The sequence below is a fragment of the Ruditapes philippinarum genome, unplaced genomic scaffold (assembly GCF_026571515.1).
Source record: "Ruditapes philippinarum isolate M1 unplaced genomic scaffold, ASM2657151v2 ctg12812_1_1_1_1, whole genome shotgun sequence".
NCBI classification, from domain to species: Eukaryota; Metazoa; Mollusca; class Bivalvia; order Venerida; family Veneridae; genus Ruditapes; species Ruditapes philippinarum.
This window is the reverse complement of record NW_026861506.1, coordinates 28,033-47,677: the sequence shown is the minus strand read 5'-3', so window position 1 is coordinate 47,677 and position 19,645 is coordinate 28,033. Positions and strand designations below refer to the sequence as shown.

At 33.4% G+C, this 19,645-nt stretch overlaps 2 protein-coding genes across 2 annotated transcripts; both read left to right on the top strand.

Annotated features, from left to right (window-relative positions):
- Positions 1-3,011: 3,011 nt before the first annotated feature.
- On the top strand, positions 3,012-6,002 carry LOC132715880 (uncharacterized). The gene is made up of 5 exons (XM_060698973.1): positions 3,012-3,159; positions 3,721-3,839; positions 4,156-4,351; positions 4,704-4,773; positions 5,188-6,002. The coding sequence occupies exons 1-5, from the start codon at positions 3,102-3,104 to the stop codon at positions 5,423-5,425; spliced, it is 681 nt and encodes a 226-aa protein (XP_060554956.1). The 5' UTR covers positions 3,012-3,101; the 3' UTR covers positions 5,426-6,002.
- Positions 6,003-15,964: 9,962 nt separating this feature from the next.
- Positions 15,965-18,879, top strand: LOC132715878 (uncharacterized). The gene has a single exon (XM_060698970.1). The coding sequence runs from the start codon at positions 16,852-16,854 to the stop codon at positions 18,877-18,879; it is 2,028 nt and encodes a 675-aa protein (XP_060554953.1). The 5' UTR covers positions 15,965-16,851.
- Positions 18,880-19,645: the final 766 nt, after the last annotated feature.

The window sequence follows — 19,645 nt, the reverse complement described above, 5'->3', positions numbered from 1 at the left end:
TCTAAAACTATAAGAGATATCAACATGAAACTTTGTAGGTGAATAGATCTCAATGGGTAGATGTGCAGTGCATAAGAACAATAACTCTTTTTGTTCTAATTTTGGAGTTATTGCCCTTTGTTAATTTTAACACTGAACTTTGTCCGGAACATAACTCTAAAATTATAAGAGATATCAAGATGAAACATTGTAGGTAGATAGATCTCATTGAGTAGAAGTGCATTGCAAAAAAAACATAACTCTGTTAAGCCTCATTTTTGAATTATCGCCCCTTTTAGAAAAATCTTGTACTGGACATAGCTGTAAAACTATAAGAGATATCAACATGAAACTTTGTAGGTAGATGTATCTCAATGGGTAGATGTGCAGTGCAAGAGAATCATAACTCTGCCTTGCCTAATTCTGGAGTTATTGCCATTTGTTTATTTTTACTTTTTGAATTTCTCAGGAACATAACTCGGAAACCATAAGAGATATCAACAAGAAACTTTGTAAGTTGATAGATAACAGTGATTAGAAGTGCAGTGAAAAGAACAGTAACTCTGCCTTTCCTAATTTTAGAATTATTGCACTTTGAACTTTTTCCAGGGACATAACTCTGAAACTACAAGAGGTGTACTTTCCTGTGTCCAAAACCTATTTGGGGAGCATCACCCGGCTCAAACCGGGCTCTTGTTTCTTTAAAGTGGCTAAAGGTAGCTGGTTTGCCTTTATGACTCTGGGAGCTGGTATTGTATCTCGAAGCGGTAATCATCTGGTATTGGCGAGTGCATTGTGTTTGAATTTTATCATTTAGTGTGATTTGCCCATCACTATTCCTTTTTCAAAGAAAAATATTTGAAAATCATTCAAAATTCCCCCCTGATATGGACCCTGGCCCCAGTCTCAAAAGGCTTACGAGAGCCCTGGTATTTTATAGGTTATATTAATTCTGATAAGATATATATTTTTTTCAAAAGCTGCAACATTTGTGAAAAATCTAGAGGCCTCATTTTACAACATTCTACCTCGAAAATTAATTTGTAAGACTAATGCAGTAATTCTCACAAATTTCTGTCCCTGAAATCCCCCTATTTTTCCAAAGGGGGAAGTCACTTCTCCTGAAAGTGTCGTCGACTTTGTTTTTGAGTTAAAAAGGATGAAAATGTTTTGAAAGGACTTGATTGAATTAAAGAAATGTAGCCCTAATTGAATTATAATGGTAATGTCGGTTTAAGCCAGCCTACAAATATGGCAACTGTTTACGGTTTTAAAAAGCTTAATCAATTTGTACATCATACAGGTATTGTACAGTTATTTAACACCCTATTGAGACTGGGAGCAAATAATGTCAACTAATCGAAAACTGCAAAGTATTTATTTATTTGAATTATTGTTGGTAATAATCACTTGCATGTACTGTCAATTAAATGAGCACTGTGTAACAAACAAGTCTTGAAGTCTCAGAATTATGGTCTTGGTGATTTCATAGATGAGTTTGAAAATTGGTTATTTGGGCAAAAAAATTGATGATCGGTTAAAAGAATGCAAAAGATGTTCTTCTGAAAAGGAAGTATAAATTACACTGTATAATTTCAGGATGGATATGATTTATTGGAGCCGTCTGCCAGGTTTGCCTCGTAAATTGTATTGGCCAGTGAAAGTGGTGAAATGGGATGAAGAACGAGTGCATGTGTACTGCAAGTCCGACAATGCTATGTAAGTTTTTAAATTTTGTTTTCAGTTTGATAATTTTAAGAAAAATTTTTTTAACTCACCATTCATAATTCATTGCACTAACAGGCATGGGTAGTGAAATACATTTTGAAAAGAAGATCAATAAGAGAAGCGGGACTATATTGCTTTGCACATGTTGGTCTGTCGGGAGAGATATGTTTCAGAATTCATAAGTTAAGGCTCTGGCCTACAATCCACAAACTTGTTGTTCTTGTTGGTCACCACCAGCAAATGATCCATAAAGATTTTTAGGTCAAAGCTCACAGTGACCCAGATTGTAAAACAATTTCAGGACGAGATCTCTTAGCCCTAGCATCTTCAAACTTTACTAGAGGTTGATCATTACCAGGAGGTGACCCCTATTGATTTTAAGGCTAAAGGTCTAGGCAAACAGGACTTTTTTGGCCACATTAACTTTTTCAGGCAAAATCGACATTTTTCTTTCTCCAAGTTTGACCATGGCCTATATATGACCTTGACCATCAAGGTCAAATTATTGAATTAAACTATAATTCACTATAACTTTGTTATAAATGGATGGACCGTCTAAAGACTTGGACAAAACAACAACTAGGAATATATATAGTCTAGTATAACTGTTCATAATTAGTCTCTTAAGACCTGTCTATAAGTCTCTTAAACTTGTCCATAATTAGTCTCTTAAAACCTGTCCTGAATTAGTCTCCTAAAACCTGTCCATAATTAGTCTCTTAAACCTGTCCATAATTAAGTCTCATAAAACATGTCCTGAATTAGTCTCTTAAAACCTGTCCAAAATTAGTCTCTTAAAAACATGTCCATAATTAGTATCTTAAACCCTATCCATAATTAATTAGTTTCTTAAAACCTGTCCATAATTAGTCTCTTAAACCTGTCCATAAGTAGTCTCTTAAACCTGTCCATAATTAGTCTCTTTGAACCTGTCCATAATTAGTCTCTTAAACCTGTCCATAATTAGTCTCTTAAACCTGTCCATAATTAGTCTCTTTAAACCTGTCCATAATTAGTCTCTTAAACCTGTCCATAATTAGTCTCTTAAACCTGTCCATAATTAGTCTCTTTAAACCTGTCCATAATTAGTCTCTTAAAACCTGTCCATAAGTAGTCTCTTAAACCTGTCCATAATTAGTTTCTTTAAGCCTGTCAATAATTAGTCTCTTAAACTTGTCCATAATTAGTCTCTTAAACTTGTCATTAATTAGTCTCTTAAAACCTGTCCATAATTAGTCTCTTAAAACCTGTCCATAATTAGTCTCTTAAAACCTGTCCATAAGTAGTCTTATAAAATCTGTCTACAAGTAAACCTTACTTTTTAGGGTGGAAGACCTGTACCTGTTATTGTACCCCAAGATGTGAAGGGTCCATTAGACTTCATTGCATCGAAGATGACCAGAAAAGCAGCTGGAATAAGTGAAAGCAACAAGTACTTGTTTCCAAATACTGGTGAGCAATTGAAAAATAAAGTTTTATAAGACATAATGATCAAATACATGTCTTCTTAAAATACTTACAACCATTTTTATATTAGTGCTCATAATTTTCAAAGTTGATTGTCATCTGTTAAAGAAATGATCTATTATAGCTGAAGTTGTATACATGTCATCAGTATGCAACTAATACCAAGGTTTCAGATAAAAAAGCATAAATTGTCGATGTTTATATTTCTGTTAATAACACTTGAAAAAGTTGTGAATATCGAACTAACTAAAATAATTGAATGTTTTTACCATTTGTTTGCATATTAATACATTCTGGAACATTTAATTTCACTACAATTTCTGTTGCAAATATGTAAACAAAGTTGTAATATTGACCTTGCCTGTACATGTAATGTAAATATTTGGGACTCTTTCACCTGTTGTATTTCTTTATCACACAATATTTATATGCTGTGTATCTTTGTCAAAGTATCCTATTTTTTATGATTTTTTTTATTTTTATGCTTTTTATAAAATCTTTTACGATGTTCTGCGTAATACACTTAATGGGTACATTTCCTTTCAGCTCTCAAGTACATTAGAGCATATGACAGCTTGAAGATTGCATGCGATTCGTGCAAGCTGAAATCGCCCCAGCGAATAACAAGTGTGGCCATGAGAAAATATACTGCTACCTTGTCACAGGTTTGTTTCAGCAGTTAAATGAATTGATACCTATATGGAAAAATGTAGAGCTCATTAGAAGCCGCAATTTGAGAAATATGACATTGCTAAAATGAAGAAGAAATTGTCTTGGCAGCATCATAAACCTTCAGTCTGTTGAGGTCTATGACATTTTCATTCTTATGAAACTTTGTCAGAATGTTTATACTGTTTAAATGATCATTGAGCTCAAAACATGGCCATGTGCATCAACCCTTAATCTTTGTTAAGGGGTTAATGTTTGAAGCAGTTTTTGTCATGACCCCTATTTATAAGTTTGCAATCCAATTTCTTCCAGCTGATGAATCTTGATAAGTACCAGATGGACTGGCTGTGTCGTCACCTTGGCCATACAAAACCTGTCCACAGAGAAGCATACAGGCAAATGTCTGGTTTGATTGAGAGAGTCTATGTTACCAAACTAATGATGGTGCAAGACTTGAATTTAACCGGGCAGTTCAAGGGGCAGTCATTAGAAGATATTGATTTGAAAGGTACAGCTGTCTTTTATATATAAATTTTCTTGGTACTGGGTATATTTGCTTGCCAGCTTAGCTCAATATTTCTGACATTAAGTCTAAGGTCGTTTTTATCTCAGTGCTGATTCAGAAATCACATTTTATAACTAGTTAATTCTTTTTATAATATTGACAGTGAACAGTGCACATAATGCAGTCCTTGGAATTGACATTAATTTTTTTTATTCTAGTATATTAATTTTGTAGCATGTTCATATTAATTGCAGATTAAGTTACAGTTGGTTGGATTTATCTGCAGGGTATTATTTAATATTTTGACATATTGCTGCTAATTTAAGAATAATACAAGCGTGTATTTATGTCTCAGATATTGTGTATGGGGCAGATGAGCAGCAGGAAGGAAGAAGAGTTGATGAGACTTTAGACTCTGTTGATGGGTAAGTATATTATGTTGTGCTGTCAAGAAGTAAATTGGTAAATGTATTTTACACCTCGAAATGCTTGATGATACTGCGTGATTACTAGATGACTTTGATGTTGCTTGACTTGCAGCTTCTCTTATGGTTTTTTTTCTCAATTAAATATTTCTGAGGACTGTATCTTTAACAAAATAGATTATGAAGGACACAACATAACTAATTAGTCTGCATAAAAATCAGGCCAAGTGCATATTGTGGCATTGCTTCATGAAATCAATAATACAACTCGACATGCTGTCATTTCAACAATACATAGTGGCTTATTTGATTAGAAGGATGTTAAGTAAGGGTAAATATGTACCAAAATTGATGTAACATTGACTAGATCAATATGATGTAATTTTTAAAGATTCTTGTATCAACTGTTTACAGTATACATGAAGACTCTGACTGTACTCAAGACAAACAGTCAGGAAAAAGAAACTTCAGTGCTATTTCCTCAGATGAAGAAGATAAAGTACATGCACCAGAAAAAAAGAAAAGGAAAAAGATGACAGCTCGTCAGAGATGGACTGATACTGAAGTTGAAGAGTTAAGGACTTATTTTAAAACCTACCTTGACAGTGGAATAACTCCTCGCAGACCTGCTTGTTTAAAAGCAAAAAAATGAGTCAGGAAAAGGGTGGTGAGATTTGGAGAAGGGCAAATCACCTGATTATCAAGAAGATCAGCAATATGAACCATAAGTAAAACCACTGAGTTTAATTAAACATTGTTCATATTGCCATAAGAATTTGTCCTTTAGAATATTGTTGTAATCTTAAATACTTATTGTTGGATTTTCATGGAAATTACATATAGGTCAGTCAGCTTAACACAGTGTTTCTTTTTTTAAATGACTGGTTAAATAAGATAGTACACTTCTGTTAGCCTATTAATTTAGGAAAAGCATAGAGTTATTATAATGGGAGAGAGAGTATTACCATGGAATGTGTGCATGGTACATTGACATTGTAAATCTGAATTTTGTAACCATAATTCAACCTTGTTCCTCAGATTTTTTTGTTTACCCTTGTTTATTCATTGATCTGAAGCCATTTTCATCTAGTGTTCTTTATTTCTTTAGCCTGTTAAGGACTTGTTAGAAAAAATATAGGCTACCTAAAAACATTTATTTTTCATTGCAAATGTTGTTTTGTTCATCAACAGTTATTTTTCTCCATCTTATGAATAAAGTTATAAAGGAGGCACTCTGTTTTGTTTCGTTTCATTATGTGACATTGTGCATCATTAACCCTTCATAGTATTTATAACCATGTAAAATTTCTTAAAAATTTACCTATTCAAATAACTTGTATAACATGCGGAAATCGTGATGAAATATCAACATAATACATGTCTGTTGCCATAACTGAATTTCACTAAGGCCATTTACTGACAGATTATGGTTACCTGTTGAGAAATTAGTAATGACTGCTTAGTTGTCCCAAGAAAGCCATTAAGATGGACCTAGTACTGAGATATGAACAAAAATGTATGGAGAAATGCATGTAATCCAGACAAACAAAAGGAATTGTTTGTCTCTTGTTAAGTTTTCTACCAACTAGACCATCAAACTCTTATTTACAGTTCTTGTTAAACATGTATGTTCTATAAAGAGATTAAATACTTTTATTTAGACTCTTTAAATACGGACATAAGTCAACACATAAAACTGAAATGTTAGAAAACTTTTTGAAGACGCATAAAACCTAATTGAATGAAGTCACATTATCCATAGACTCTTAAACCCAAAATGTTCGTCCGTCCGTCGCATGTCTGTGCGTCCGGGTTCATAACTCTGTACTGCATGAATGGATTTCGATATAATTTGGCAAATATGTTTAGCTTATCACGATGATTTGTCACGCAAAAGAACAATGCCCTATCTCAAAGGTCACACTTAATGATGTACTGATAAAATCCATGACATATCCAACCATTCGTGTCCGAGCTGTATTTCCCTTATTAATGGGAGGATTTCAAAATAATTTGGTAGAAATATGTTCCATATCAAGACGACGTGCCGCGCGAAAAAACCATGCCCCAATCTCAAAGGTCAAGGTCACACTTGATGCTTTAATGAATATATGTATGATATTAGGCAATTATTCGTGTCCGAGCTGTATTTCCCTTATTTATGGAAGGATTTCAAAATAATTTGGTACAAACATGTTCCATATCAAGGCGACATGTCGCGCGAAAAACATGTCTCTTTCTCAAAGGTCAAGGTCACACTTGATGTTTTAATGAATATACAGTCCGACCCCGGTTATTCGACAACCCTTTATTCGAATACCCGGCATTATCCGAAGTAGATCGCCGGTCTCGTTTTTATCTCTATATAAAACAATATAAATACGAGCGTATTATTCGAAATGCATTATCCGAATACCTCCTATTTTTCGAAGTAAAAATTCGGTCCCGATTATACAATTACGAAAGAATTTCACACCTATTATTCGAAGCCAGCCTAATTATTATTCGAAGCTAGACTAATTGACGCAGATCCACTCGCTGACCAGTCGACTTGTGAAAAATATCCACAGTCATGCGTGTAATTAGACAATCATGATAATAACACTTCATGTGTTCTTTAATCAACTTTAATTAACGAAAATGAAAAGCTATGCACCGTGTCCGATTTTGTTTAAGATGACAGCAATAATTTTTATACATTCCGTATATGTGAATTTGTCAAAACATCAAAAACATTTTTTTCATTAATTGTAACGCTAAATGAGAGCCTTAATTTATCCTAATCGAAAATACCAGAGTTTAGCTGTAAATACCGTAGTGACGACACAGCCATTATCAAGACTTTGCGCGAAATGAAACGATACATAATGTAAAATAAAATGCAAGTATTTATGTCTTAAATGTCAATACAATAATTTTTACACATCTTTTCTTTAATATCAATTTTTCTCAATTGATTACAGGAAGCAAGTGTGTTGTAAACAGTAGTTTTGCGGTGATTGGTCAAAGTGGAGTAGTTTTCGTCTATCACAATATTCCGATTTCGATTATTCGAACCTATCGATTATTCGAAGTAAATATTAAGTCCCAGGCACTTCGAATAAACGGGGTTAGACTGTACATGATATAATGCAACCATTTGTTTCTGAGCTGTATTTTCTTTATACTCGGAAGGATTTCAAAATTATCTGGTACAAACATGTTCCATATCAAGTCGACGTCTCTATCTCAAAGGTCAAGGTCACACTTGCTGCTTTAATATTTATAATTATGCAATCAGTTGTGTCCAAGCTGTAATTACTTTATATGTGGAAGGTTTTTACAATAATTTAGTACAAATGTGCTGCAAATCAAGATGATGTGTTTGGCAAAAGAACCATGTCCCCGTTTTAAAGATCGAGATCATCCTTGCTGCTTTAATGTTAATATGGAATTATTCATGTGGAAGCTGTATTTCCCTAATTTGAAAATCTACTTGGACAACAGAATTCAGGATCTGACATCACAATTTGAGTCACCATCATATGCAACCTGGTTACTCTGGCAAGAATCCTGATTTTCAACAAGCGTAGAAGTGCAGAAGCATCAAAATTGTTGCTGTCAGCCTACAATGAGCGTCCAAACTGAAGAGAAAACGCCAACCAGGAAATCTTCGTCAGCCTCACTGAACTGGAGCAAAATATGTTTAATAGGTACATGTATAATTATTTATTGATAGTTTTCACCAAACTTGGTCAAGTTATATGTCATTGATATCCGCTCCATAAAACCTATACTAATGGAAGGATCTTTTCTAACTTGACCCAAATTTTAACCCCAACAAGACTATGTGCATGTTGCATTTGTGTCACCTCATGGTCATGTTCACTCTGGAAGTTCAGACAATTTGTTGTGTCCGCTCTATAAATCCTGTACTCCGTGAAGGATATATTTCAAACTTGGTTCAAATGTTCATCTCTAGAGAGCAATAGGCAGAACCCTTTTCAAGTATCAAAGTCAGCTTCTATCAGTGATATTGGTGGATGTATGAATTGCATTCAACGATACTTTAGTTGACCATGACACCTGTTTGGTCTTTACCATTCATGTCAAAAGCAGATTTTTAAACATGTTGTTACCAATTTAACTGTACCTAGAGTATTGGCTGTATTGATTTTTCAGAATGGACATGATTGAAACACAAGGTAAAATGGACAAAAAGGTGCCCACCTTGCTCTCATCTCAAATGGTTCATGCCATAGACACACTGAATGAGTACAGAAGTCCATGTGGGATAAAAGCAATGAACAAGTACATCTTTGCCAACCAGGAGACTGGTCATTTAGACTCCTGGCAAGTCCTGAACAAAGTCGCTGTCAAGGCAGGATGTAAGAAACCAGAACTGATCAACTCTGTCTCATTAAGAAAATACATTGCTACAGATAGCCAGGTATTGAGAAAAAACTAAATAGAATTTTTGGTGTGTTGAAAACAAATAGTGCACCTATAAAGATAGTTATTGTTAAGTTAAATCCAACACCTAATTAATGCTAACGCCAACACTAAATAAATATATTTCACTTTAATGTATGGTCATAATCAACAAAGTAACTTCATTATTCCAATCCTAACGTTGCTAAGCAAGTTGATGACGTCGTGACGTTATGACGTCATAATGACGTTATATAAAGTTTACTAAACAAAAATAAGATGAAATTAACATTAATTATACTTTCTTTCTTTTCTTCTTTTCTGTGATGTTTTGAGTCATTAAAAAAACTGATGTTTTGAGTCATTAAAAAAAATGTAAGATATAAAAATGTTAAAATTCTACAAGTCTATATAAAATCTTTTGAAATTGTTCCTTCTTGTATTACACACAGCAGATCATATCCGGATGCCCCACGCTTAGTCATACAGTCAGCCAAATGATGTTTCCCTGGGCACCATCGAATTTCTTTGACTTCATTTCTGGACAAGGATTCGCTGATTGCAGCTATATCTACACGAAGACGCTTGTCATCTACTAGCTTGGTTGAATTCACAGCTTCTATTACACTTCTATTGTCCACATAAGCAATTATTGGTATTGTGTGATTGGGTATCCTTAGAGCGTTTTCGATCATTTGTCTGTAATAATATCCACATTCTAATCCTTCTTGTAAACTGAGAGCTTCAGCAGCAATTGTTGATCGTACTACCCTTTTTATTTTGTTGGTATGCCAGAAAAGTGGACAACATTTTCCAGAAGTGTCCATTAACCATACTATATAAGCCGCAGTGCTCCCTGTTCCAGAATTTATGTTGCACAAAGATGCATCTGTGAAGACTGCAATTTTCCAATCACCTATAAAGTTGCTCAATAGTGGGAATCATATAAAAGACTTGAAGTTTTTTCAATCTGTTCACATTTTATGCCTACAATTTAAGTGGCATATATTAAAACTGACTGCATGAAATAATGCCACTCAAGTCGGTCTTATATATGGGCCCCGTAGGTGATGGTATGTGTGAATATATATATATATATATATCAGGCCTTTTTTTTCAATTTTGGGGAAACGGCCTGGCCTTTCAGTTGGGGAAAAAATGGCGATAAAATGACATTTTGGGGAAAATCTATTACATTAAAAAATTAGTTAATAACTTTAAAATTAACAATAAACACATGCCCTAAAATTCAGGTGAGTCATAAACAATGAAAACAGTTCAAATCTTTGGCCTTGAATTACTTAAACATACAAAACCACTTTTTTTTTAGTTGGAATCACTTGAGTCAATATCATTTGTGATGTTGCCAAGCTTCAACAGTGTTGTAACCTCCTCAAACACCTCCCCTATTTATTTCAGAATGGTTGCTTTGATTTTTCTATGTAAAAACTGCATTAAGTGCTAAATTAATTAGATGATGATTCGCAAAGGACATTTTGACACTTAATGCACAAAAATCAATTGACTGTTTTATGTTTTGTAAGTTATTTACTTAAACTAACACATCCCTCTCCAAATTCAAGCCGAAAATCAAACAGGAAGTAGGTCGCGAAAATATGTGATAATAGAATATTTTGCCGATTTTTGGTATTAATATAACTCCATGTTCCTCCAGACTATGATTGAAATCTATAAGAATAAATAATATAACATATTTTTACAAATGTCTGCATATTTTGAGGAGAATTTTCACAAAGACAGAATGTTTAGAGATATGATCAGCGTAATGGGAGGATTGCCCATCGTCGGCATTGGACTTTTTACTTGCAGGACAATCGGTAATATCAAACACTGTAGGCCTATAAAAATTTGAACTATTTGAACAAAAATGTGATTTTTTAAACAAGCAAGCCATAATAGTTGATTTTATTCAGACCAAGGGGAATTTTTTAGCTCAAGGGGATTTTTTTTCCAGCTCGGGAAGTAGCCGTTCAACGGCTACAATTATATAGCAAAAAAAAACCCTGTATATATAGTTATATATACCCCATAAGTTGTATATACTTTACTATCCTAGCTTAATTTTAATTATAAATGACTCATTTCTAACTTTATTTGAACTTTATCAACTAGACATTTTAACAAATAATTTATGGTTTGGTCTTTTCTGTAGCCTTGTTTCCTCTTGGACCTTTGTGTTCAAACTAACACTTAATTGGTTTATCAAAATCAACACATATAACAACATGTTCAATTCCTACAGTTAACATGTATAATGCTGGTTTGTTGTTCTCAAGTTGTATGTCCTTGATGTCTGCACTTTTGACTACAAACTTTTTATCCAGTCCAAAATTCATGTTAAATGGTGTTCCAGTTCAGGAACTATAGAAATTTAGAAAACCATCACCACTTCAAAAGTTTCTGTTGTCTATATACTCTACCAATCCTGTATTTTATGTGGTATATTTTAAAAACCACATGCCCAAATGGCCTATGATTACAAAATCCTAAATTCTTTGACTGAGTTATTCAGCTTCAGATATTATTATTGGCTTGACAATAATTTTTGAGAGTAAATGTAAATTTAAGAAAAGAATTGTAATAGAGAGAGTAAATCTGCAATTCTAATGAAAAAGCAGTGTTTATGATGTAATTCATAAAAATGTGTAAAATATATAATTATATATGTCATTAGATTTGTTCAGGATACAATTAATAGAAGCCAGAGGTAAAAGTACTAGGGGAGTCAGAAAGGTATTCATCCATTTAACACCTGATATGGTTAACGGCATGGAGTATCTTCTGCAAACAAAGGCATATGCTGGTGTCAAATCAGACAACAAATATGTATTTGGAAGGACATGTGCTACCCCTCAGGATGGTTGTACAGCAATGAGGGAGGTTGCTAAAGCTTGTCCTGGTCTTTCCAATCAAACTTGATTAGGACAAGACTTCTTCGAAGGTACCTGGCTACAAGTACACAGGTATAAGTTTTATGTTTGTCAGACTGATATTTAGCTGGTCTGTTTGGAAGAAAAAGTCAATCTATTGAGATGGCTCTTCTCGTCATCTTTTACCAAAAACCGCGGAATCATCATCAGGTGTAAGAAAACTTCTTTCAACCTTCAACTCTGATGACATATCAAGAATTGTAAAAAGCGATAGCCTAATCTTGAAACTAGGAGAAAAACTGTTCAAATGGCATGGACATGACAATTAACAATATGGTGCTATAAGGAATCAATTGAGAGAACTTGGACGTTTGTTGCAAAAACTTTGACGGATATCTGAGAAACCTAATGCTGCAATAGACACAATAATCCAACCTTATTCCAAAAAATCATAAATGCAACCCATATTATCTCTGGATTTTCTGAAAAAAATAACAGCTTCAAAACAACATCCTTGGCATTAAAGATGGGCCACTCATTGAAGAAATGTTGCAAAATTATTGTAGGCGAAGCACTGCAAACCCAATGATGTGGAAAAGAGAGAGAGGTCCATTGCATTATTTAGGCTGATAGAGATGAACTGGAATGAAGAGGTTTCTACGCATACATTGAGAACTCTTGGAGAACGCGAAAGGAACGAAGTGAAACTCATACCACTCACTAACGATGTCAAACTGTTGAACGAACATTTGACATCAACAGGCAAAGGCGCATACAAAGCACTAGAGGTCAGCAAAGCCAACATTACGGCATGAATGGATCTTTGTAAAAGGACTTAAGCTCAGATAATACTCTTCAACTGAAGATGTCGAGGAGAAGTTTCAAAGATGACATAAGTGGACATCAACAAACACCACAGAGCAAGTGATGAAGATGTCTCCAAAGCATTGTCATCATTTGAGAAGAAACTTTGTCAAGTTTTTCGAAGGGTTGAAATTGTTGGGAAACGGCAGAACAGTGCCTGTTCTATTAACTATTGGAAGTTAAAACCTTGATTGATATGCTTGTCCAAACCAGGAGCGACGTAGGAGTCAGCTTGCAAAATAAATTTATATTTGCAAGGCCGAACTTTGGGTCACAAGGTCACATCAGAGGTAGTGACTGTATAAGAGAATTGAGTGAGGAATGTGGCACACAACATCCAGAATTGCTGTGTTCAACAAAACTGAGGTTTCTGATAGCAACACTCTCTCAAATCCTCAACCTAAAAAACCATGAACTGGATTTCCTTGCTGATTTTCTGGGACATGACATACATGTACATCGCGAGTTTTATCGTCTGCCTGAGCATACACTTCAAGTGGCCAAAGTATCAAAAATCTTAATGGCACTGGAGACAGGGCAGATATCAAAGCATGCTGGGAAAAGCTTGAATAAAGATGACGAAGGTAATTTTAGTGTACCGAAACTTTCACTTTACGCTAAAAAGTTAATAGTTCTTATTGATTAGTTCTTATTGAGTAATATCACTCAAAAAACATAACACAATACCCTCTGAAGCCAAGATATTTTTTTTTTATTCTGTAAAAATTGTTCATTTTGATATTTTTTATATATAAATTACGTATTTACGACGCTTTAAGGCATCAAATAGATAAAAAAAATTATTTTGGACATGTACGAAGTTCAATGTATATTTACCGAATTTTTTTTTCTTACATTATTAAATTGATGTAGACAATGTTTCTGACTGTGACATGGACGAGGAAGATGAACTAGGTAATTTAAATGTTGTTGTTTTTTATTGACTGATATAACTGAAATGTATTAATAAGAGTACGAATCTGACTTTAGGATTTGCAAATATTCATAATAGCAAGAGCACCGAGTTCTATATAAATTCGAGTCTATGTGGATTATGGAATTGGAAAGTGTTGGGCACAAAAGACAAAGTTGATACAAATTCATAGGATTAGATGTGTATTGAAATGACTAAATGTGTAACAACTTCATCTAGTGATCGTTTGACACTCTTATCCAATCAATGATAATGATTCTTCAACTGTTTGGTTTTGTATGTCCATAAACTTTTTAATCTGTAAAAAGCACAAAAAAATTTAGCTCGGTATAAATGGAACAGCCAAATAGCCACTGACAAGTCACAGTGCAATTTATTGTGTATTTTATCACTGTTGTCATTCATGAAATTTCACTAAAACTTCTCCATTATAAATTACTCTTGTGCAAATGTAGTTTCACTTAGTTTATATTATGTTTATACAGTAAAGTACTGAAGCTATAAAAATTTCTTTTATAAACATTAAAATGATAGTTGGATTCTTTTCAAACACAAAACAATTTAAGAAAAAAACAATTCAACAGGTAACAGCAGAAGCAACTGGAGGTACTACCAGGTAATGAACGACTGGCTTGCTGACGATCAAGCTGTCATCCCAAAGAAAGTGGTCAGTTCCATGAAACCAGTTGAAGCTACCCCTAGCTAAAATGGGACACGTCCTACATTATCTAATGGAGGACAGTGTGTCTCGTTCAGTGGAACACAGCCTGCAGTCTTTAATAGAAGAGACCACAGTTCAAACAGGCCAAGAATAAGAAAAAGACATCGCTCGGGATACGACGATGAACCGCCACAATGGTTTGCTGAATACCAGCCCAATCAGCAAAAAATGCATGAGGAAAACGATAGCGTTAGATACCAGTCGTGTTTCAGCATTAGAGTTCCTGGTTAAACAGTTACAAAATCAACAGTCAAAATAAATTAATACCTGACTTACAACACTTCATTAACTATCTATATTTAACAGAAAAGAAGCCAAACACTGAATAGATACTTTTAAAAATTTCAAATCATTATAGAATTTGTTTAAATATTGTTCATATATATATATAGTATATATGAATTAACTTTTTAAAGTGATCAAATGGAAATGTGTTCACAAAATAATCTGATAAACTAGAAATGTGTTGTCATGCCACGGATGCCCCCGCATGCACCCAAAATTTCAGATGTTATAATATTTAGTTCCAAATTTGTTTGCACAAATTATTTTTTTCATTTTAAGTTCAAAGCCCTTAAAACTATTAAATGTTAACATAAAACATTCTTAAACAAAGTTCAAGGCACTGAAATTATTCAGTGTTAACCTTTGGTAAATTGCATATTGCATATTTCTAGCCAAATTAATGGCTACAGACATTTCCACAAAAGTATGAGTGCTGAAACTGAAAATTCAAAATTTTTCCAACATTCAAGGGAGATAACTTTGTCCTAAATCATTGAACCACGACCATATTCAAGCTTGAACTGCTTATTCCTAAGATGTATCTATATGTCAAATTTGAGTCGAATGTGTACAAACATTGGGGAGATAATGAACTGAAACTTAAAATTTCTGATTTTTTTTCAAAGTTTTAGAGGGATAACTCTGTCAGCTATCATCAAACCATGACCAAATTGGAAATTGACCAATGCATTCTTATGACATATCCATATATATCTTTAATTTGAGTTGAATATGTAAAACTGTTGGGGAGATAATGAATGGGAACTGAAAATTTCCTTTTTTTCAAAGTAAAACTCTGCCAAAAATCATCGAACCATGACAAAAAATTTGAACTTGACCTGCGAAATATGGTGATAAAATACTGCACGACGACCAGTGTTAAACCTCACATAACATGTAAATTATAACTTGAATCTTGAATGTTTTTACCTTTCTTAAAAGTTTAGTGCACTTTCCTCAATATTGATTTTTTTTAAATATTTTGGCTCATCAGATTCTGGAGGCGTACAGCTTTATGGCTTAAGCTACTGTAATTTAAAAAGACTACTGCTGATATGAAGTATGATTCTATAGCTGGCAATCAAACATCGTCATAATGGAGCAAAAAGTCACGTAACTGACATTTTTGGATAATTAGACTTTTTTGCATTTTTTTAAAAAATATACCATTTTGCATAGCCTATTAAAATATTTTTGTTGAATTCACTTGAAAAATGCATTTTTTTCCAAAAAATACAACTGCTGTAACTTCAATGCTTTTTTGTTTGGTGCAAAAACTGATGTAAGTGCACTTACTATAGTTTTTGCACCAAAATTTTTTTAAACTCTTGACGCAAAAAGTACTGTAACTGCACTTACCATACTTTTTGCATTAAATGTTTTTAACCTTTTTAATTATTATATTTGTAACTCCATATAATATCATAATAAAAACATTTACAAAAATTGAAAATCTAAGTTATAATAATTAAATTTAAATTAAATTTAAATTTAATTTTAAAAAATGATGTCACTGATGATGTCATAAAGAAGCAGTGATGATGTCATAATGTAAAATTTCAAAGAAACTGCTGACATTCAATTTTCAAGATCTTGGCTGCTGAAATTTAAAGGTAAAAATTTGTTTTTATTTTTATTTATTTAATAATAAAAATAATAATAATAAAAATAATAATAATTATGATAATAATAATAATAATAGTATTATGATGATTATGGTTGTGAAGATGATGATCATAATGTGAATAATGATTACTACAACAATATTAATAAAAATGTTAATATAAAATGTTTTTCAAATTTATACTAGATCTAATGTTTTTTTGATTTTGCTCATATTTTTTTTACTCTTTGTTTTACTGATAATGTTGTGTTTTTTCACGTTTTTAATGATGTAGAAAGCTCAATTAAAACTCAATATTCTCAGTACTTATTTTATTAATTTACTAAAGCTTGTTTTATTTGCTTTTTAGATGATTCAAGCATCTTATCACCAAGGTGACACAGTTTTCAAAAGCCAAGGTCGCCAATGCATGGTTAATTCTCTGTGCTGCATTTTAGAAAGTAAAGTTTCAAAACCATCCACATGGACCTCCTCTTCATTAGATAAAATATTAAAAGATGGTGACAATAATTATCAGTCATTGATAGAGAAAAATCCACGCTTAGAGTATTTATTGCCAAGTGACCTTCCAGAAACCATATTTGACACACCAGTATCTTTTGCTTCACCATTCTCTGGTACATTAAACAGGAATGATACAGAATTACCATTTTATGACATAAACACAGCTCTTTGTCTGATTCGTGAGAGTAACCCAACCGGGATTATTATATCTATTGGTTCCCATTCTCCGTCATATTCCTCAGCCATTATATGGGATGAACAACAGTATTATGTTTTTGATCCCCACAGTAGGAATGAATGTGGCATGGTGTGTGCAGATGGTAAAGCCACATTAACAGTACACAAAAATGTTGCTGCTTTATGTCTTCATCTGAAACATCTTTGTGCTTCAATATTTACAAATGTGAATGAACCCTTTGAACTTTGTGGTGTCAATTTGTTTGAAGACATCCCAAATTGGGGATCTGATTTTGAAACTTCTTCGGAGTCTGGGTCTGACTTTTCTGGTTTTGATCCTGTAAGTGACAGTGAATTGATATTGCTTAAAGAGAAATTACAGGAAATTGACAATTCTAGTGAAACTGAATTAGATGAAAGCAGCTGTTCAAGCTTTTCAGACTTGATTGATGAAACTTTGGCATCTCAGTCTTTGTTAGATGACTCAACATTGTGCCTAGATGAAACTGTATTAAACAATATTACTATAATAGTAGAAGAACAGAATGAACCGTGTGTAAATGATGCTGCTAATGCTCAAGAGTCTACAAATGATATAAACATTAATACTAGAAAAAGGATGTCACGTAAACGTGTTAGAGATGAATCAAATTGGAAACGAAATGTACTAAAGTGCAAAAAAAACACTGGCCAAAGTTATGAAACAGCAAGTGGCAGTATAAAAAGACCCAGGATTGTCAAAAATGGTTGTGGTTTTAATTGTAGAAAGAAATGTCATTCAAAAATAATGCTGGATGAAAGAGAAAAGATATTTCACCACTTTTGGTCCACTGGCAGCTATGAAAAACAAAAAGAATTTATTGGTCATACTATTTTAGAAGTGCCAAGAAAGAGAATTTTAAACAAAACTGACAGTAGAAGAAGGGTTTCAAGGCAATACTTTTTTCAAATGCATGGACATAAAATACAAGTTTGTAAGCAGTTCTACCTAGACACTTTAGATATAAGTGAGGCTGTAGCATACAGTGCTTTAAGTAAAAAATGTGCATATGGTGGTATAACATCAAAAGACCAAAGAGGAAGGCACAAAAACAGACCAAACAAAATACCACATGACATTGTAACTGATATTAAGCAACACATTGCAAGTTTCCCAAGAGTTGAATCCCATTACTGTAGGAAAAGCTCCAATAAAGAATATCTTGAAGCTGATTTAAATTTGTCTAAACTCTATGATTTATACAAAGAGAGATGTTGTATGAACAATTATGTTCCCCAGTCAATCCATACATATAGGCACATTTTCAACACGCAGTTTAACATAGCATTTAATAAGCCACTCAAAGACCAGTGTGACATATGTAGCACTATCAAAAATATCAATGAAAATAAAGAAAATTCAATGTCAAATTTTGAGTTTGAACGACATATTAAAAACAAAAATCTAGCCAGAAAAGAAAAAGAGGCAGATAAATCATCTGCAAAATCTAATGAATCCTTTGTAGCTGCTTGTTTTGACTTACAGCAGGTATTTACACTGCCTAAATCTTTTCAAGGGCAACTTTACTATGCTAGAAAACTAAACAACTATAATTTGACAATTTACAGTCTAGGCAATAGTGATGCTTACTGCTACATCTGGAATGAGACTTTGGCAAATCGTGGTTCAAATGAAGTTTCCTCTTGTGTGTTTTGATTTTTTTCAAAAAAATGGCAGCCAAAGGTGTCAAATCCGTTACTACTTACTCTGATAATTGCTCGGGCCAAAATCGCAACAGATACTTTGTTGCCATGCTTTGGTATAGTCATAAAACTTTGAAACTTAAAACTGTAAAACACAAGTTCCTTGAGAAAGGACACACTCAAAATGAAAATGATTCGGTACATTCGAGTATAGAGCAAGCTTGCAAGAACATTTCATTATATACGACAGCACAATTTGCTACAACTGTACAGATGGCTCGCAGAAAGCATCCATATAGTGTCACTGAGATGACAATGAACAATTTCTTTGACTTTAAACTTATGGAAACAAATATAAAAAATTTAGATATAGATGAAAATGGTAAGAAAATAAGATGGAAAGAAATTAGACACATTGAGTTTAATGATGAAAGTCCAGATTGTTTGATGGTTAAGTATGACTTTGATGGTGACACGCATTTTGTGAAGTTGAGTCCAAACTTAAGGAAAAATTCCAAAGAACCAAAACTGTTCAAACTTTTTCAAAATACAGATGGGCCAAAATTGTCCAGAGATAAATACAAAGACTTAGTTGAATTATGTAGGAAAAATACCATTCCTGCAGCCTATCATAGCTTTTATGAAGATCTGCCTCATATGTCAGGAAAATGATTATACTACTGACAGCAATCTAAGCATTACCCTAGTATAAATGAGCCGTGTCATGACAAACCCAAAATAGTGTGTTTGCGACCAGCATGGATCCAGACCAGCCTGCG

What these genes read in the sequence shown, in the direction of transcription:
- LOC132715878 (XM_060698970.1), top strand. Translation starts at nt 16,852, where the DNA reads ATGATTCAAGCATCTTATCACCAAGGTGACACAGTTTTCAAAAGCCAA.
- LOC132715880 (XM_060698973.1), top strand. Translation starts at nt 3,102, where the DNA reads ATGACCAGAAAAGCAGCTGGAATAAGTGAAAGCAACAAGTACTTGTTT. An exon ending in ATACTGCTACCTTGTCACAG is followed by an intron (nt 3,840 to 4,155) that starts GTTTGTTTCAGC and finishes AATTTCTTCCAG; the next exon opens with CTGATGAATCTTGATAAGTA. An exon ending in AGAAGATATTGATTTGAAAG is followed by an intron (nt 4,352 to 4,703) that starts GTACAGCTGTCT and finishes TTTATGTCTCAG; the next exon opens with ATATTGTGTATGGGGCAGAT.